Source organism: Malurus melanocephalus, unplaced genomic scaffold, assembly GCF_030028575.1.
Source record: "Malurus melanocephalus ecotype Western Australia unplaced genomic scaffold, MMel_1.1 scaffold_24, whole genome shotgun sequence".
NCBI classification, from domain to species: domain Eukaryota; kingdom Metazoa; phylum Chordata; class Aves; order Passeriformes; family Maluridae; genus Malurus; species Malurus melanocephalus.
Genome location: NW_026623256.1, coordinates 914992 through 935902, shown reverse-complemented (window position 1 = coordinate 935902; position 20911 = coordinate 914992). Strand labels below are relative to the sequence as shown.

At 49.4% G+C, this 20911-nt stretch overlaps 1 protein-coding gene across 1 annotated transcript; it reads left to right on the top strand.

Annotated features, from left to right (window-relative positions):
- On the top strand, positions 1 to 12588 carry MCM2 (minichromosome maintenance complex component 2). The gene is made up of 16 exons (XM_057390256.1): positions 1 to 50; positions 477 to 664; positions 1226 to 1401; positions 2038 to 2301; positions 3323 to 3542; positions 3793 to 4000; positions 4696 to 4830; positions 5031 to 5222; positions 6336 to 6429; positions 6921 to 7171; positions 7426 to 7552; positions 7769 to 7881; positions 8018 to 8260; positions 9036 to 9218; positions 10485 to 10640; positions 11534 to 12588. Exons 1-16 carry the CDS (start codon positions 45 to 47, stop codon positions 11642 to 11644), a joined length of 2667 nt encoding a protein of 888 aa, XP_057246239.1. The 5' UTR covers positions 1 to 44; the 3' UTR covers positions 11645 to 12588.
- The last annotated feature ends 8323 nt before the right edge of the window (positions 12589 to 20911 follow it).

Below are 20911 nucleotides of genomic sequence, written 5' to 3'. Positions count from 1 at the left end.
GGGCGATTTTCGCGCGGAATCCAGCGGGGCAGGAAGCGGCGGAGATGGCGGTGAGCGGCCGGGCCGGGCCGGGGGCCGGGTGTTGGGGTGCCGCCTCGGCGGGGTGCAGCCCTGGGCTGCCCTGCTGCGGGACACTTGGCGCTGCGGCCGTGCGGGGTGCAGAGAGGATTTGGGGGTGCGGGAGGGCAAAGGGGGTGCGCTCGGCGGGGACTCCCGAATCGCCGGCCAGTTTCCTGCGTGCCGAAGAGCGGGCCGGGGCAGGATCGGACCCTTCCCCTCTGCTCCGGCTGCGCTGCTCGGAGGATGGATTTACCCCYGTCTCCCCACTCCATGTGTTTCTATTGTCATTTGCGAGGAGGGCTAATTAATAACTCATCGCTGATCTGTGTGCCCCCCTTGTGATCGCGGCCTGCACCGCCCAGGCCCCTGGCGGCACTGATCCCCTGTCCGCCCTCACCCCGCTCCTGCCCTTGCAGGACTCSTCCGAGTCGCAGGCAGCGGTGACCAGCCCCGTGCGGAGCTCCCGCCGCGGCGATGCCTTCACCTCCAGCCCCGGCCGGGACCTGCCCCCCTTCGAGGATGAGTCCGAAGGGCTCCTGGGGACCGAGGGGTTCCCCGAAGAGGAGGAAGAAGGGGAGGAGCTCATTGGGGAAGGGATGGAAAGGTAAGGAAACCGTTTGGGGGGGATTGTGTCCGGCGATGGGGTGCTGGGGATGTCAGTGCAGCCAGCGACGGGGAGGGGGCTCTCATGCCTTGTGGGATCTCTCTGCTGTGCTGATATCTGGGGTGAGGGGGCTGAAGAACTGCTGGGCAATGGAGAAAGGTCAGGGTATGGTGTCATTTGAATCCTGTGAGAACTGAGACAAGTGYCATCATGGTCCAGGGTGGGTACACCAGGATCTACCTGCATGCATAATGTGTATCCAGCCCAGCTCTTTACTCCTGCAGACAGGAATTTTGATATTTCAGGCCTCTGGCAAGCTGAACTTTGCAACGCAAAGTCTTGAATGCTGGCACTCCTAACCAYGGGGCTGGAGCCCTTGGCATTCCCAACAGGGGTGCTGGAGCCCGTTACTGCAGGGCATCTTCCGTTGGGAAGTGCCTTCCTGCTCAACACATTCTGTCCTGCTGCAAAACAGCTGTCCTGACACCTGCCCTGCAGTAGCCAGAGAAGGGCTGCAGAATTGCTTTCCTGGCCTGATTGTGTGCTCTGTGTGTGTGCTAGGGACTACCGGCCCATCCCGGAGCTGGATGTGTATGAAGCAGAGGGCCTGGCCCTGGATGATGAAGATGTGGAGGAGCTGACTGCCAGCCAGCGGGAAGCTGCTGARCGAGTGATGAGGCAGAGGGACCGCGAGCTGGAGCAGGGCATGGGCCGAATGAGGAGGGGGCTGCTCTATGGTAAGTGCAATGAGCTGTACCCAAGTCTGCTACCCTGTGTGCTTGATGAGAATACAGTCCTTTTGGGGGAGCTGGGCTCTTTACCCTCAGGTTAGCAGGGAGGTCTCTAGAGCTCCAGTGTATTTGGGCTCTTAGTGAAATCACTGGTTGTGTGGGCTTGGCTGGATTCCCCACTGCATGATCCCTTTCCTTGGGGCTTCCTAGGAGCTCATTTGGTGTGTTCTTCTGGTGACTGCTGAAACCAAGTCAGGATCCTGGGCCTGTGTCAAAGGGTTGGGTTCTACAGCATATGCTGTAGAGTTTGTTGGTATTGGTGCTCCTGTACAGACTTTTGTGGGCTGGATGRAAGGGCCTTTGATGCACTTTAAGCCCCTTCCCTGGTCAGTGCATTAACGGACTGAACGTGTGCTGCTGTATACAAATCCTTCTATTCACACCCATAAAGTCTTAGCAATGTTGTGGAAGATGTAGGAGCTGGTCTAGACCTGGATTTAGGCTGGGCCTGGGATGCCCCCTTGGTTTGTATCCCAGGCTCTGATGTCTTTACTTCCACAGCCCATGCAATCCCTCTGTGACTAATCCRAAGAGTGGGAATGGGAATCCCAGCTCTTGAAAGTTTTTCCTCTCAACCCTTAGAYAGTGACGATGAAGATGAAGACCGCCCAGCGCGGAAGAGGCGGCTGGCAGAACGGGCCGCTGAAGGCGTGGAAGAGGAGGATGAGGAAATGATTGAGAGCATTGAGAATCTGGAGGACATGAAAGGGCACTCAGTGAGGGAGTGGGTTTCCATGGCAGCTCCCCGGCTTGAGATCTATCACCGCTTCAAGAATTTCCTGAAGACCCATGTGGATGACCATGGGCACAATGTGTTCAAGGAGAGGATCAGTGACATGTGCAAAGGTAGGGCTGGGTCATTGGAGGCTCTCTCTCTCTTTATGTGGGTCACAGTAATTCGTGGTGATCCGGTCCAGAGGTGGATATTTCTCTGCCTCCTGTCTTTGTTTCAGACATTGAATCAGCACTTTAAGAAAGCCTGATGCTGATGGAGATAAATGAATAATGGAAACATGTCTACTGTCTTCTTTGATTCTGGCTGACTAATTAGAAGGCCCCTGGCGTCTGCTCCTCATTAATATTCATATCGTAGAAATGCTAGCRAAGAATATGTGGGGCAGCAGACAGTGGTCTGCAAGTTTGTGATCTGAAAGAGACAACAATTGCTTGCTGTCTGCACCAGTTACTTTCTCACACTGGAAACTGTATTATCTAGCGAGGGGACACAAATAGACCTTGTGACTTTGGAAACCATGTCAGTGTTGCAGCCTTGTATTCTGAGTAGGCACTGCCAGAAGAAACGGTCATTAAGGCTGTCATTGATGAGTTTTAAAAGCAGAAATTGTCACATCTAGGAACAGCTCATGTAGCTGTACTTGTTGTATTTCTTCTTTATATTGAGCAGAAGCTTGAGCAGTAGAACAGGATCAGTTTTATAAAGCTGGGAAATAAAAGGCATTTGTCTCATCCATTTCCACGARCATAAGACACAGGAGGTTTTTTGCCAGCCATTCAGCACACATAATGTCTCTCCTATTAACTTCTGTTTCCTGGAGGTCTCTGAGAGAGTTGTGTGTTGGGCTGAGGCTTTTGAATCTCAGGGACACTGAGCCTGGGAAGTATCCRTGCAGAACTGGAGAGGAACAATCACAAGCTTGGTACTGATGAAGAATTTTTAGAGAAGTAAATTTAAAAGGGTATTGCACCCAYGTTCAAATCATTTACCTCTAAACATTTTTCAGGGAAGGTGCAGAGATTTGCAAACTGCAGCCTGCAGGATACAGGCTTGTCTGTTCTGACTATCCTTTGCAAACCCCTTAAGGAGTGAGCAGGCTGAAATTAAAATTCACTCCATCTTTCTTTTAAGAGAACAGAGAGAGTCTGGTGGTGAACTACGAGGATCTGGCAGCCCAGGAACATGTCCTTGCATACTTTCTGCCTGAGGCCCCAGCAGAAATGCTGAAGATCTTTGATGAAGCAGCCAAGGAAGTGGTGTTGGCCATGTACCCCAAGTATGATCGTATTGCTCAGGAGATCCATGTCCGTATCTCCCACCTCCCTCTGGTGGAAGAGCTGCGGTCACTCAGGTAAGACCAGAACTACCAGCAGTGGCTGTGGGGCCGGCATTAAGCTCTGCGGTGCTCAGGATTCACCTGTGAGCTAAACCTCTGGGAAGGTCTAACAGGATGGTTGAACTTAGCACAAAAAAAAATTCTTTCTAAGGATGAACTTTCAGCATCCCTGAGGTAAACTTGTGCCTTGTAGCAAGAGTATTCCTGAAGGGTGTTTTGCCTTCTGTGCCCTGCAGGCATCCAGCATATCTCTCTCTTTTCTCAGGCAACTGCATTTGAATCAGTTGATCCGGACCAGTGGAGTGGTGACAAGTTGCACAGGGGTCCTGCCTCAGCTCAGCATGGTCAAATACAACTGCAGCAAGTGCAACTTCATCCTGGGACCTTTTTTCCAGTCGCAGAACCAGGAGGTGAAACCCGGCTCCTGTCCAGAGTGTCAGTCTCTTGGCCCCTTTGAAATCAACATGGAAGAGGTAAGAGGTGATGTGCTTGCCTGGATGGGGCTGGCTGCTCATCCTGCTCCACTGCCTGTTCCTCCCAGCCCTGCCTTGGCTCCCACCCTTTGAACAGCTTGGTGTGGGAGAGGGGTCTTGTGCTATATTCAGGGGGCTGTGAAGATATATCTATTTGAGCTCTTGACCTGAATCAGTTTAGCAACCAAAAGTAATTTATTGCCACACTGTAGGTGTTTGGATTGAATCGTTTGCCACAATCATCTCTGTGGTACACAGTTATTCATATTTTAGAAATGCAGACACGCACTGTCCAGATCTCCCTTCCCAAATTAGGTCAGTCTGTCCTGATCTGTCAGCTAAAGAAACCAGAGAGGAAAAATCATTGATATGGGGCTTCTGACTTTCATTCTTTGCTTTGATACCTTTRGCCGTCAGAAGTGGAGCATCCTTTTCCCAGGAACTGGCCCAGTATTTGGGTGGGCAAACACTGTGGAGKCTGAAACACAGTGGTGAGATGCAGCAAAATGCTTTCCTGTCCCCACTGTTGCCTATTACACCCTGGAATTGCTCCTCACAACCTTCCATTCTCCATATCCATAGTTTTCTAACTGATGCACAGTAGATCTTTGAATGGCCCTTCTCTCTGAGTGCCTGTTAAAAGCCATGCTGGTGGCTGCTGGACTTACTGGGTAACTTTGATTTTGTTGCTGCAGACTGTCTACCAGAACTACCAGCGCATCAAGATCCAGGAGAGCCCTGGGAAGGTGGCTGCAGGCAGGCTGCCCCGCTCCAAGGATGCCATTCTCATTGCTGATCTGGTGGACAGCTGCAAGCCAGGAGATGAGATTGTGAGTGTCTTGTTCAAATATGGGCAGAGCACAGAGCATTTTTAAATTGTGATAGTAACATTGCTGGAACATCTATTGGGATGTGGTGAAGCGTTGTTCTCAGATACATTTGACCAGCTACTCCTGAGGCTTAACTTAAAATGGAGAGGGAGCAGTTTTGTACTGTGCAGGCACTGACATTAGCTTTTCCTGCTTCCCAGGAGCTGACAGGGATCTACCACAACAACTATGATGGCTCCTTGAACACTGCCAATGGGTTCCCAGTGTTTGCAACTGTGATCCTGGCCAACCACATCGCCAAGAAGGACAACAAGCTGGCTGTTGGGGAACTGACTGATGAAGATGTGAAAGTGATTGTGGGTCTGTCCAAGGATGAACAAATTGGGGAGAAGGTGGGTCAGCCTCAGACATCCCTTCTTTTCCTGTTGATAGCTTGCCATCATCTGGCAGATGGATCAGAAAGTGATGAAGTTGGTCAGATGGCCAAACAGTGGTTAAAGGAACCTTTAGAAATCCCCATTTTCTCTGAATGGTCTTCTGTAGCTCTCAGACAGCTCTTGATTAGAGTTGGTTATAAGAGGGAAGTAAATAAGAAACTTTTCTTGTACTTTTGGAAGTCAAAATTTTCGGTTTCTTCCCTTCCTTTTCTGAGCCTTCTACATCACAACAGGGCTGGAAGAGAGATGAAAGACACTCAGACACTGTTCATATCTGATCAGTTTTCTGTGTCTGTGTAGGGGAAGTGTTCTGTGGGGCAGGTGACTGCATCTCCAGGCCCCTAAAGGGGATGTTATTGCCTAGTTTAAGTTGTGGTGCAGATTTTAGCTTTGCTTTCTCTATATGATGAGACCTGAATCCAGTAGTTGAAAGAATAAAGCTCCTGCATTGGTGTATGTTCAGCCTCAGAGGTTGAATCTCTATAAAAGGGGTGTTCACTGCCTTGGCTGTGTTGTTACAGTGACTGCTGTAACAGTCACTGGTTGTAGGTTGTAGGGGATGCAGCAGCTTCAGTTGAGCCAGGAGTGTTTTAACATGAGTAGCCTCCAGCATCAGATTATTTTCAGAATACTCTTGAGATAATAAGCCAGTTGTTCTTAATGTTTGAGTATGACAACAATTCATGTGCAGCAGAGCCCATTCAAGTACTGTCATGTGCAACGAATAAGCCTCAGATCAAGGTCTCCAGCTTTACAAGAGCTGATAAGAGCTGCTGTGATGTGCCTTGTGTACAGCAGGGGTGTGGAGGTAGTGGCAGCAGTTTCCAGCACCAAACGAAATAATCTGCCATGCTTCAACAGAACCATTTTTGTAAAACTCCTCTGGGCAACGCTGGGTGGGTAGTTACATTTGGAAAAGCCCTCACACTCCAAATAATAAAATATTCTTTGGAAACAGCAGTATCTTAAGAGTAGATTTAGATATGGCACCTTGCTAATGTTCRTGCAAAATCCTGTTCAGAATGGGAACTGGTATTCCCTGGACAACTCCTCTGGTTTCCTTTTCAGATTTTTGCCAGCATTGCCCCATCTATTTACGGACATGAAGATATCAAGAGGGGCTTGGCTTTAGCTCTCTTTGGTGGAGAGCCCAAAAACCCAGGTGAGTGTCTCTTGTGTCCTTTGGTCCTGCCTCACTCAGGATTTGTCTGTGCAGTTGAAACGAGACTGATTAGAGTTGTCTGTGTGRCTTGGTAACAGACAAGGTTTAACACACTGAGGGGTGTCTGTGACTGAAGTGGCTGTTTTATCACACTGAAAACTCAGGTGTGACAGTAGAAAATAGCTCCTGCTGCAAACCCAGGCAAGTTTTTATCCCTCCTCTAGGAGGTCATGTTTAATGCTTCTTCAGAGGTTTGACCTTCTGGCACCCTGATTTGTTATCATCTCCTCAGAAGGATGTGTCAGCAAGGTTAGAAAGTCTGTTTTACAAAGATGACTGCCTCCAAAACTGACTTCCTTTCTCCCTCAGYTTCACTGAAACTGGTTGCCATGCCTGATGGTTGTCCTTCCTTCAGCTTTGTGGTGCTCAGGGCAGGGTTTCTGTCAAGCCATGCATTCTGCTGCCATGTGGTTTTCCCATTGCTTTTGTAGGTGGCAAACACAAAGTTCGTGGTGACATCAATGTGCTTCTGTGTGGAGACCCTGGGACTGCAAAATCACAGTTTCTGAAGTATGTAGAGAAGGCATCGAGCAGAGCAATTTTCACCACTGGCCAGGGTGCTTCTGCTGTGGGGCTCACAGCCTATGTCCAGAGGCACCCAGTCAGCAAGGAGTGGACTTTGGAGGCAGGAGCCCTTGTGCTGGCTGACAGAGGTGTCTGCCTGATTGACGAATTCGACAAGGTGAGCCCAGCTTCATCTTTCTCCAAAGGATTAGTTGTGAAGGGGCCAGCTGTAACTTCTGTCCTCTGAGGTCACACTGTAGCTCATGGTAACATCTCTTGGATGACCAAAGTTCCTGCAGTTTGCTTAGGCCCTTGCTGGTCTGTAGTGCAGTTTGCTGCCTTTTCAGAGCATCTGGAACTCATTCCCCTTCATGTGTTGAGCAATGGGGTATAGACATAGATTCACTCTAAATCATTCTTGCTTTCCTGTAGATGAATGATCAGGATAGGACCAGCATCCACGAAGCCATGGAACAGCAAAGCATTTCCATCTCCAAAGCAGGCATTGTCACATCCTTGCAAGCTCGTTGCACCATTATTGCTGCTGCCAATCCCATAGGTGAGTGCTGGAAGAGTACAGGACTATCTCAGGCTCCCAGCACAGATCCACAGTCATGAGAGTTGTGGCAAGTTTTCCTTCCTTCTGTCTGGTTGCTTCAATCTGGAGCAGAGATAAAGCAAGCAGAAAAATCTCTAGTAACGTRCTGGACATGTGTCCTTCCTCCAAAGCTCCAGCTTTGGAGCCTGTTTGACTTGGATTGTCTCTGTGACCCAGGTGGGCGATACGACCCGTCGCTGACTTTCTCAGAGAATGTAGATCTGACAGAGCCCATCATCTCTCGATTTGATATCCTGTGCGTGGTGAGAGACACAGTGGACCCAGTGCAGGTAGGGGTTATGCCAGGAATCTGAGCCTGTGCTGGGTTTTAATGCCGCTGTTGGGATGCTCAGCTGCAGCTGCCCACTGAGGTTTTTTTGTCCAGTGAGTGTTCTGAGTGTCTCTTGGTGCACTGCTCTCTTGTAGGATGAAATGCTTGCCCGGTTTGTTGTTGGCAGCCACGTCAAGCACCACCCAGGCAACAAGGAGGCAGTGAATGGGGACACTAATGAGGTCATGCTTCCCAACACGTATGGGGTTGAACCCATTCCTCAAGAGATCCTGAGGAAATACATCATCTATGCYAAAGAGAAGGTCCACCCCAAACTCAACCAGATGGACCAGGACAAGGTGGCCAGGATGTACAGTGACCTCAGGAAGGAGTCTATGGTGAGAACACTGAGGAAAGGAGGGAAGAACTATATGTATCTTTGATTGCAAATCAGCCTGACACTGCTCCAGTATGTGTTGACACATTCTTGCCATTCCCATCACAGAAGTCTGTGCCACTGTTTTATGASAGACAGGCAGATCCTGCAGTGTCTGCTGAACAGATGATTTTTCATCTAAATGCAGAGTCTCGCYTGTTGGTGATGTGTGGACTGATGGACTGAACACATGTACAGTGCCTGTCATGGCAAAGTCCTTTTGTTGTCACCCAGTCTGGCAGGCCCACAGGAGATACTTGCATTCACTCAGATCCACATGCCCCTGCTATATTACAGGGAGCCATTATCTGTAGAAATGTCCTTCTTTTTTTTGTCCACAGGATGTCTCAGGCTCGTTTCATGCTCTCCAAGTGAAAAAGAAATTTGTTTAGGTCAGAGGGAGTTTTTTGAAGCTCGGGGAAACAATACCTTTTTTGATTGGCTTTTTGTTTCTTTAACTCCTAGAAGTCTCTAGAGGAAACTGGATTGCTAATCTTGGAAAGGCCCTACATGGTGTCACAGAGTGACCCCACAACATSCCCTTGCACTGTGCTGAATTCAGATGAGCAGGGAGGCTGTGCCAGCCTGTGTGGCTGTGCCAGCAGGTGGCAGAGCCTCCTTAGCCTAAGGAGGTGCAGAGAGCTCCCTGCAGTGTGGATCCTGGCCCAGAAGCCAGCTGTGTTGCCCTGTATCTTGTATCCTTGGGTGACATGTTGCCTCCTCCCCTGTGCCCTTAGGCGACGGGCAGCATCCCCATCACGGTGCGGCACATCGAGTCCATGATCCGCATGGCCGAGGCGCACGCCCGCATGCACCTGCGCGATTACGTGGTGGAGGACGATGTCAACATGGCCATCAGGGTGATGCTGGAGAGCTTCATCGACACGCAGAAGTTCAGYGTCATGCGGAGCATGCGCAAGGTACGGTGGGCACCGGCTGAGCGGGGGGCTGTGGCTGCACCTCAGACCCTGTGGGTTCAACTGCCACCTCCTTCACTGCCCTGGCTGTGGGAAGACACTTCCATGCTCTGCAGGAAGATGGGCACTGAGCCTGTGTAAATGAAGTACTGTGTGTCAGAAAGCTCCTCGTCTGACCATCCAGGAGCCCCTTTGGCAGTCACTCTAACACCACCTGAGCCTATGTAAATGGAGTACTGTGTGTCAGAAAGCTCCTCGTCTGACCATCCAGGAGCCCCTTTGGCAGTCACTCTAACACCACCTGAGCTGGGACCAAGGCCATTTCACAGCTACACGCACCACAGTCGCAGTCAGACAAGATTTCCTTACCAGCTTGACCCCAGGTTTCCCATAGCAGAGGCTCAGACATCTGGGTACTTAATTTAATCATGGTGCAATAACAGCAGCTCAAGCTGAGTGCCTTCAAGGAGGGACCCCAAACGAGGCACTGCTCCATGACTGCTGCTCATTAAGTCTATGGTGAGGCAATGTTTTTGTTGGGCCTGAGAAGGAAGTGTACCTCGAGCCTCTGAGTCAAAAGCACTGCCATGTCTCTCTTTTTTGACACCTTCCCTGCTATTTTGGCACAGGGCTCCCACTGCTGTTGCTGCCAGGTGATCAAGCCAAGCAGGCAGTTTGTTTCTTCGTGTTTTTTATTGGGCTCTCAGGGTACAGTTAACCACAGGGCAACACTCACTGTGGGTTAGTGTGCAGTCTGCTGTGTTCTCTGAGTAGTGGGGGCTGGCTCTGAACAGCTCTTGGCTGGCCACAGTCTGGCATTTATCCACTGTTGAGTGTCTGCCCTCTGTCTGGAAGACTTGTGGCCTCTCTCTGTGGCCTCAAACAGCTAGCCAAGTCTGAGCGTCTGCTGGGGAGGCACAGGGCAGTCTGGGTTAAGGGGAACTGCTCTGTGCATTGCCCAGGGCCAGCGCTCCCACGGCTGTGTCCTCATGGGCAGCCAACTCCACAGCAGTGCACTGACAGCCCCCAAAGAGGCACCAGGGCCCCTACGGTGATTCTAGGCAGGAATAAGAGCAGTCAGCAAAGGAGTGTCGTGGCTGTCAGAGGGCTTTGGCAGGCCAAAGTCACTTCAGAAACACTAAGGGCACAGGTGACAGCAGTGTCATTTGGTTCCCCTTGTGCTCTGTGGGAGGAGGGGGTGGGCTGGTGTTGGGCACTGCAGTGCATCACTGTTCTGATCCTCACGGCTCATCTCACCCTCCCTCCCAGACATTCTCCCGCTAYCTTGCATTCAAGCGAGACAACAACGAGCTGCTGCTGTTCATCCTGAAGCAGCTGGTGGCAGAGCAGGTGATGTACCAGAGAAACCGCTATGGAGCCCAGCAAGACACCATAGAAGTCCCAGAGAAGGACCTGGTGGACAAGGTATGGGCTTATAACAAGCTGCCTCTCTGACTGGTTCATGCTCTCTCTGCASACTCAGAACCAGAGGCATTCTCAGACTTTGTGCTTCCCTTCCTGCATTATGATACCATAAAAAGGATTGGTGTTAATCAATTTAACCCAGCATCAGGATTGTCTCCTCTGTATCTGCTTCCCYCTGGTTTGGAAGTGCCATATGCTTCCCTCTGCTCTCATGAACCCCCATAAAGTTTTGGGTTGGAATGGTAAACCCTGSAGTATGGTGTGCTTGTGCAGRTGAATGAGAACTCAAGTTCCCTGGTATCTGCATTTGAAGAAGCAAAAAACAGATTTATGTGTATGAACTTTTCCAATCCCTCCTGAGGCTCGCTTGCCTCCTCCTTAATGCATCTTCATCCTGGTCCAAAGGCTGCACTTCTGACTCGGCCTTTCTGTGCAAAGTACTGACCTTCCTTGGCATTAAGCAGTGTTTGATTCCTGGGTTAGTGCTTTTCTGCTCTTTGCTTCAAATGTGCAGAGTAACTGCTTTCAAAGCCACAGCTTGGTGTTGCCAGGGTGACCACTCTCAGTCAGATGTCCCCCTTTCAAAACTCTCCCAATGGGTCATGTTTTGGGGGCTTTTGGATAGGAGTTAGATTCTACTCTGGTGGAAGTAAAAGGATGAGCTGAGAGCAGGCAGATGCTGAGCCAGCATCCTCTCTTGGCTCAGCTCAGTGCTGCCAATGCTCCTTTCCTCCTGACCTGCAGTCTCCCCTGCTACTGCAGTTCTGGTTCCTGCTGAGCAGAACTGAGATTGCTGACTGTCAAATTTTATGCAGCCTCTGCTGTGGAAGACCACATAGTTCTTACTTTGATTAAATAAACATTTACCTCCCCCCTCCTCCTCTTCCTCCCAGGCTCGGCAGATCAACATCCACAATCTCTCAGCCTTCTATGACAGTGAAGTGTTCAAGATGAACAGGTTCAGCCGGGATGTGAAGCGGAAGCTGCTTGTCCAGCAGTTCTGAGGCTGGCAGCAGAGTCTGCCACGTGCTTCTGTGAGATGAGACCTCCATCTTCCAGCCCTCCAGGAATGCTACAGAGATCCTGAGCCGGAGGGACTAGGCTGCACATCCTCTTGCTTGCTTTGTGCCTTACGGATTAAGGGAGTGCTGAGCTGCTGAAGACCTTGTAAAYAGAACAGAATTAAGTAGTTAAATGCCCAGTCAAGTATGTTTAGCAACTTTGTTCCCTATTTTGCCTTGTAGCTAAGCACAGCAGGGAGAGAATTGCTGGCCATATACATGGCATGTTTTCTGTTTATTTGTCACTAGTTGTTACGGGGCTCCTCTGCAGGAGGCACAGMGTAGGAGCATTCGGAAAGCATTATCCATGCCCCTTGGATTGCAGGCACCCTCAGGGATTCTCTGTTCCCATCTCTGGCGAYTGTACATCATGATGGGTGATAATTGAAACTGCTTTCAACTCTCCATGAACCAGCCATCCTCTCTGCTCTAGGCCTTCGTGCCTGACACTTGACATTTCCCCAGGTGCCCACAGGGGTTGTTGACCTTGTGCTTGGTTTCTGTAGGGKAGGAGCGGGAGGCAGAGGCAGATAAAAACTGAAACAAAACATAGCTCTTTCTGATCTTAATGATGATCTGTGCAGGCAGTGAAAACTCCTTCAGTACCTGCTGGGGAATCTCCAGAAGCCCTGGTGGAGAGGCTTYCCTCGCCTTACTGGGTGTTACCTCTGTGCAGCTGTCAGCAGATGTGAATTTATGACTGAATCCAAGTGCTGCCTTTGATACCTAAATGGAACAYCCTCTCTCACACCCCTTTGTTGAGCTGTTTTTGGGCATGGCAGTGGAGGAGCCCTAAGCTGGACATGTTCAGGGAGGACAGGATGGGCTCAGTGTTCACATGCAATTTTTCTTACTATATATGTTTTAAATAAATTTGTTTTTCAATACTTGTGTGTTTCCTCCTCTTTTAGTAACTCCTGCAGGCAAGAGTAAAAGAAAGCATAAATGAGCAGCCTCAATGCTGGCCCAGCTGCGCAGCAGTTTGTGGGGTTGGGTACAAACACATCTCCTATTTGTTCTTCATGTTAGTAGGAACCTCCAGCGCTGGTTCTCAGCTCTAGCTGAGACATCTGAGGAACTAATAGGACACATTTGCCCACAGGACATGCCATGAGCACCTTTCCCACCAAGGGCCCTGCCTGCAGCAGCTCCTTCCCTGTCTTGCCTGCTTATGTTTGTATYCCATTGAGACTGTCCCATCACAGTATTTCCCATCTCCCTTCCTTACAGTTGGGTTAGACAGCCTTGATCTCATGTCTTGGCTGCCACTTGGATTCCAGTCTGGGAGAAGCAGTAACCCCTCTCCAGGACACAGCTGAGCTCTGCAGTGAATGTGCTTTTCCTGGCCGGAGTTGCGAGACCTTRCGGCATCTCCAGCCTCCCGCCTGAGCTCGGGAGAATTTGTGAGCTGGCTGCTGCAGTTGTGTGCTGGCCARGCAGGTGTCCCTGGCTGTCGACACCGCCACCGTGGGGTTTGTCACGGTGATATGTGTGTGTGTTTCCTTCCAGGCTGGAGCCAGCCGTGCTGGAGCCCTGCTGGGGGCTGAGCACATGACTCTCAGCCTGAAACTGGCTCTGCGTGTTGCCTTCTCTGTCTGCCAGCTCCCTCCTGTGTATTTGTTTAACTGTTTTGGCTGTTTCTTTCCCTCCCCACTGGGTCTGTCCACCAGGACTTTCTGCAGGCAGCCCATATAGCCCTTCCCTGCCTGAGCAAACCTTTGCCCCTGAGCGTGGGGTGGGAATCACCAATTCTGTGCTGGGAATCACCAAACTGCTGTGTGCCTGGTGAAGTCCTGTGTGGTTCCTCGGGGCTGACACAGCTATTAGCACCTTACCTCCTAATGCCAAAGGCCACAGAGACTGTCCCTGGGGGCAGCAACTGCCAGCACTTGCACACTGTGCCCAGCTCTGTGGGAGCCTACATACTGTTCTGGGGAAGGTCCTTGCCTCTGAGAGAGCAAAACCAGCAATCAAAAGGGATGAAACAAGCTTGTCAAGCAAACTGGTACGTTGTGTGGATGAATGCTGGGTGCAGGAGGAGAAAGAGGCTTTGTGACACACTGCGGAAATATAAAACGCTTCCTAAACACTTGGCACCTTGTGAAGCTTCTGCCTGTAGTGGCCCCCAATTAAATGGGTGGGCAAACACATCACTACAAACCATGAGAGAATACACAGGAATGGAGTGGGACTCCTGATTTTCCCAAGTCTTTGCCTGGCTGCTGGACAGAGCTAGTGTCAGGCACCATTCAGTTTTGTTCTACAGCTTTCTCCTACCTCCTGTGCTCTAGTACCACCTCACTTGGCACCTGAAKTGAGCAGTGGCAACAGAGAGATGCCATTGTTGGAATCACTTGTTTGTCATTTTCCTCACTCTGCCTCCCAAATCCTCAACACAAAGACAGTTGTGCCCTCCCACCCCGTTGTGTTGCCAGCATCCAGCAGCGCAATGAATTCTTGCAGCTGCGCCCTCACTAATGCTGGCATCAGCCGCTCAGTGGAGTGTTAATGCCAGTCTGAAGGCATGTTCTTCCTCTCACGGCCACTGAGCTTTTCAGGTTCCCTGGAGCAAGCTTTGGCTGTTGACAGCATCAGGTGTCTGCTCTGGACAGGGGTGCAGACAGGGGTGAAAGCAGATGCTGCTCTGMGCAGGGACTGCCTTGCCAGGAGCCATGCTCCTGCTGGATGTAGTGAGGATTTTGCTGCAGGGCTCTGGAGCTCGGCAAGCCGAACCACACTCATGGAATGGAGTTGCTCCCCTGATAACCTTGGCTTTTTGCTGCTGTGATTCAAACTGCACAGTGCCCCCAGCAGCCAGGGGCAAAGGCAAGAGCCTGGGAAAGGTGAAGTCTGTCCACAGCAGGCYATGCCTGGGCTTAGATGGAAGATGAAAAGGGTGCCCCTTGTAAAGGAGACAGGGCTTTATGGAGATAAGTGGTGTCCTTTCTTGTGGTCATCTTCCCCTTGTGACTGCAGTTGTTAGCAAATGCTGGGTCAGACTGGCTTCAAAGAGTATCTGGATTTGGAAAGGGCATGATGGGCCAGATCCTGATCCAGTTTAATGTGAATATGCCGTGTGCACACTCCTGAGAGAGCAGCAGGGTTCTCTGCATCTCATAATAAGCTGTTTGACTTTAGCTCAGCATGAAGCCAATATACACACAATACACACAAACACTGCACCTGCTTGGGGTGCCTGAGCAAGTGCCTGCAGATACCAGCTAACAGATCAGTATGTGTGGTCTGGGAAAAAGGGGATATAGAGCTTGCAGGAAAGGGCTTTTCCTTCTTACCAGCAGTGTTTAGCTTATGCCTTTATTGTGATCATAAACCAGTACACTACATCTGGGTAGCAAGTCCTGGGCTTGTCCAGTATGYCACCAGTTGTTTCTGAGCTTGCCTGTCAAACGGCAGATGCCTCTTGAATATGTGAAGTTCTGCATTCAGTAATGTGTGTTGTTTCCTCAAATTAATGCCAAAGCCTCTTGGAAAAWCTAGCATATGCAGTTTTTTCTGGACTGGCATCTTTCTGCCATGCCAGACCTTGGCTGGAACGTTCTCTGTCCATCTGCACTGTTTACTAAAGAGCTGTTTGGAACTTGTTGATAAGAACTTTCCCAGTGTGACTGTCCTCAAGACACAGCAGTTCTGTTGGATAGTGGCATCTTCCTAACCTAGAGCAGTTCAACCAGCTGCAGTTCAGGAGGACTGCGTCAGGTGCTTACAGCTCTGCCCTAGTGAACCTCAACTCACCTCAATTCCAGCAAGTGAAGACAGTATGGGAATATGTTTACAGCACATGTATCCACAGATACAGGTGAGTCACTTGAAACAGCTACATCTCCTACTGTGCTGCACTGAGGATGCACTCTGAACTTCCTAGTATTTTTCCATCTCCTAAAATACTTTTCTACTTAACAAGGCAGAGMCAAAATTGGATCAGGCTTCTGCTGTATTTTGCATCTATTATGCAGTTCTTGCTGCCATCACTGATTTAATGTCTCCATTATCATGGAGCACTGCTCTGCCAAGGACTCCAGCCATCCAGCATGCTCCTCGGCCTCTACTAAACATCTGTGAGCAGCCTTGAGGGGCTGCTGAGCTCTGCATCTTTACAGCAAAAGCACCTTGGAATGGCTTGTGCTCCTTCCTGCTCATCTTGCAAGTCAGTTCTCTCTTATGGAGAGCTGAGGCTGTTGGGGGACCCCAGAGAAAGTTCCAAATTTCTTCTCTGGGTGATCTAGTGCTCAGGGAGATCTGACAATAACTCTCCTGTCTAAACAATGCCAAATCCCATAGAAACACAAATGTAGGAGTACAAATAATTCCCATTAGTCAGTGACTGGCTCTCCTCAAAGCCAAGAGACACCAGCCCTCTTCAGGTAGAGGCTGATTCCTCCACTCTGAAAACACATTCCCATATTCCAGCTTGGTCAGCTATTTAAAAAGCAAAAGTTTTTCTGAAGATAACATTAACCTTTGTAGTTTAGTAAGAAAAGCTATAAACCACATGTGTGGATCTACCTAGTGAAGATACTTGGCTGACAGATAGAAACTGCCCCTCTCCTTAAGTTACTGTTCAAGGAGAGGTTTATATTGTCTTAGTTCTGAGGGTACTAACAAGCCTTAGTTGCCCTGACCAAGCTCTCCTGGGCCTCCACTCTCCTGGTGCTCTATTTCAGCTCAGCCTGGCACCCATTGAGCTTTGAAGGCGGAGTACTGGTTTATGTCTCCCTATGCCTCCTCACAGTCCCTATGTTTTTGGCTGTCATCTATGGACTGCCTTCCTGCTCTTGGTCATCTTCTGCTGCTATGGAACTGCCAAGTGATTCCTGCGTGAAATCCGACTATGGCTGCTGTCAGCAGATCTTGACTCTGACCTAGGGACTGATTGGTTTGGTGTTGGTTTGGCTTCATCACCGTGAGCTTCTCTGAGGATCTGGACTTCTGGTTGAATCTGGGTGTCATATCTGAGCTGCTTGTCTGTCTCGGGTACTGGAGGCTCTTTCCTGCTGTCTGTTGTGCTCAGCTCACTGATGTGTGCTCCTCAGACCTGGTACAGCAAGGGTTTGACCATCACTTCTTARGGCTCTGGTCATATCTCTCAAATAGGAAAAGCTAAGACTAAACCTCCGTGCCTTGTCATAGCCCCTTGGCTTTACTGGACTTTATCCTGTTTGTCCTTCTGCCCCAGTCAAAAGCTTTAGAAGATCTGAGGCTTGCTGCCCTCATGACATCTTAACTTTTTTAGATTTTTCATCCCTTCCAGAAAGTCATTTGCTTACTGTCTGAGTTGATAAGGCCAACACAGAGATAAAGGGGTTCTCTAAGCTGTACAGAGGCCCAGATTAAATGATGTGAATAGCCCCAAACACTTGGATTCTGTTCTCCTTCCTGGCTGGGGACACAGAAGTCACCTCTCATGTAAATGAAGGGCTGTGACATCCCTCTGCACGCCAGCTCTGACACAGCAATGTGACTCGGTTGCCCTTTCCCTCGAGTGGGGAGCCCTGTACCCTGGGCTGTGAGGAAACTTGCGTGAGCTTTCAGCTGGAGAGCTGTCTGCCTCCTTGCCCCAGGTGACTCTGTTAAAGGTTATTCTGGCCCCTTAATCAAATTCAATATAGCTCTGTTTAGCTCTGCCCTCTAGGAATCCGCTGAGGTTTTGCTGTCAGAGTGGCTATTAATGCAGCAATCAGCTCTGTTTGGTGAGGAAAGAAACGGGAACCTTCAGGGATGGGAGGCAGCAGAGGCACATGGAATGGAAAATGGGAAAGTAAAGCAGAATTTGTGCTTATTCTCCCCCTGCAATTTACAACAGGGGATGGGAAACAAGCAGGGCCGGGAACAGCATTGTATCCCAGGTGGGCAATGTGCCACTCCCTAAGGGAAGCAAACTGATAGGGAGATGAAAAAAGGCTCAAACTGATACAGAAAATCTTGCTTGGGCTCTAAATAGAGTAGAATCTCTTCTGGAAGACATTTGTTACCTGGAAGACATTTGTTACTCCCGGTGACTCCACTTGAAGTGTTAATTATACATATACCCCAGCAGGATTTTGGGTGAGAGCAAAAACTGTGGGTTTTGCCCAGACAATGGCGGCATGCCACGGCTATGCAGGAATAGAGCAGATACCTGCTGYAAAAAATGTGTTAGAGTGTCTGAGAATTAAAAGGGCTAAGTCAGCAAATGAGAATGCATAAAGCTGATGGGAGGCTGCGGCCGGCCTCTCCCAGCAGAGCCAGGCACTGGCGCTCCAGGATGCTGGCAGCCATGCAATATCCCATCTCTGGCAGCAGCAGCCTGCCTCACAGGATGCCCTTGCAATGCCATGCCCAGTGCCCCTGGAGCTGTAGGCTGGGCAGCTCTCKGCAGCCYGAGCTCAGGGCAGAGGGCAGMWYRTGGCTGGGGCYGAGGTGCCCACCCTGTGTGGGACAGATCAGAAGCGTGAGGGATCATGGAGCTCGGGGCCTGGCCACCTTCATCACTGCAGGCCCTTCCAGCCACAGCATTCCCTGAGCTCTGGGCCCTCTGGATCTCTCAAGCMTCACCCTAACCCTAACTCTAGCCCTAATTAATTACCCAGACCACGAACCTGGGTTTTCCCTGTCAGAAAGATGGAGGAGCAGCAATGTTTGAGCCCTGCTGCCATGGCCCCGGCAGGCCCTGTCCAGCCCCAGTTCCCGCAACTCCAGACCCTTTAGATCTCCCCAGCCCATGTGGGCAGCCTGGCATTGGGTCAGAGGGGCTCATCATCAGAGGTGGCACAGATAAAAAGGTGTGCAGCTGGCAGTGGGGGCATCCCTAAGGCCCTGGATGCTCAGATCCAGGGGTTTAACTTAAGGTTCTATTCTTCTCTCTTCTTGCAGAGGAAAAATCCCCACCAGATATACTAAAGGGGTGAAAATCTAAAGTTTACTGGCAAAAATATCAAAATCAAACAATCAAAAATCAACCATCTTTGGCAAAGGATGGAGTGGAATACAACATAGAATTCCACATGAAACCACTTACCATAGCAGTACTTACTGCTAATTTAGCATTTACTTAACATCAGCTTACCCCAACCTAGAAAAACCTTGACACTTACAAAATGCAATTACCCAGAAGTTCCAGGAAAAAGCATTAGGAAAAGAAAGATGGGCATAAAGATCGAAGGAGAGAAGAGAKCTAGAAAAACACACAGAGAGCTTGCCACCTGCTAGGATTCCAGGGAGGGCAGGAYAAGAACTCTATACAGGCTTCTAGGGTGGGACCATGTGCTGACCTCGTGTTCCATCCTTTTAACTCCCCTGTCCTTCAAGTGCCYACTCCTTAGGTGGGAACTGCCACTGTTTTGGCCACTCAGGGCCCAGGGTAGCCCCACCAGCCCATGAGTCCATGACAGCTCAGCCAGGACTTGGGGTGGTTTTGGGAGTGCAGCTGGGCGCTGCTTTACTGCTGTAAAGCAGAGGAATAAATTGCCATATTCTGGAACTAGGGAGAGTTTGAATCCTTCTATTTCCCAAAGAAGGTGGGGCTGGACAGGRTAGGGAATTTTTCTTTTCTGAGGGGATGAGATGCCAAAAGGCTCTAGAGCTGGATAGGACATTGATTTAAATTGTATGGTGTGCCACAAGCCTGCATTCTCACCCAGCCTCTCTACCAAAGAGCCAGCAATCAAGGTAATGGGAATAGCCCAAGAATAGTTTTGTTTCCTTCTAATCTAAGAATGGGCATAGATCACCTTCTGCTGCCCTGACAAGTRTGTCAGTGGGCAAAGAAAGAAAGGTTAAAGCCTTCTTTAATAGTAGTGACATCTTACATTTTCTAACACTGCCAGAACTTAACATCTGACTGTTTATTTATTTTGCTTATTGTTTGCTTTCTTGCTCTGCTGAGCACAGGCAAAATATCACTTTTACCTCTGTAGGTGAACTCAGTTCTGCTGTATTTAGGAGAATAAAACCTCTCACCAGCATATTTCAAGTTAATGAGTTGCTGCTTTTTTTTTTTTTTTCAAGAGGAGTTTCAAAATAAGTTAAATTTCTCTTGAGATTAGACTTTGTGGTTAGCTCTTTTTAATTGAGAAGTCTTAGGCACCAAATTCTTTCCCTTAGCTATCACCTCATTCCTCTACCTCAGTAGTATTTGTTTGCAGACATCTTGGAACAAAATATGACCCTTACACTGAAACGGAAAAGCTGGCTGAATTTCCTGGAGGCAAAAGCTGTTACAGTTACTCACAGGGGGAGACAGCAGAAGGATTTTCAGTTTTGCCAGCCTAAAATACACACTTGCTTTCTGATTCTGCCTAACAGACGTAACTGTGAAATTGAACAATTTTGGGGARGAACAGAAAAGCACAGATAATGGTAACACTAAGAAAAATTTCTGAACAGCTTTGAAGCAGCTATAAAAAAAAAGCATTTAGTGCAATTGTAAAGCCTCTTTTACCAGTGCTCTGAGCATCATACGAGAATATACACCAGGTAGGGAGGCTGGARGGAGATCAAATGAGAAATGACAAGCCTTTGACTATAAAGCTGTCAATGCCTCAGAAGAGAGCCAAGCCAGMCACACATATTCCAGGGAGTGTGAAATGGAGATGCAGGAGCAGTGCTGGGTTGAAGTTGGTGCTGTTTTTTAAAGAGAAGTGGTGTTGCCCATCTCTGACGGCTGTTTTCTGCTCTGCTGGCAGCACTGACCTGGCTGATCGATGTTGCCACTAATTTTATTTAATTTTCTTGCCTAAGATGTATCTTCTCCTTTCATACTTCCCTTTTGTTGCTCAGTCTGAGATTGATGTATAACGTCAAAATAAATCCAGGGAGCACCATGAGCTTCTGCGATTTGGGAGCTGGATGTGGCAGGGTCAGGAGATCTGAAAGGCTTTTAGTTACCCACTTGTAGTAAGCCACCTGCATGTGAAGACAGCCAAATTACCAGCAACAAAGTGAAAAATGACAAGAGCATTCATTAAATGCCATGCCTGGGMTAGAATCTGAGTGCACTAAAGTGTTTTTTATCTCATCTAATGGGTAAACGACAGCTCAGTAGTTCCTGCTGCATTTCCTGCTCGGTGGGGGCTGGGGGCTGCATTGATTCTGGGATAAAAAGGACTTTCAGAGCACTGGATGGATGTGGTCTAAAAGAAGCCAAAAGCGAGGACTTTGGTCCAAGCCTGTCAGCTCTGCCTTGCTGCACTGGGGAAGGGGTGCAGCCAGTCT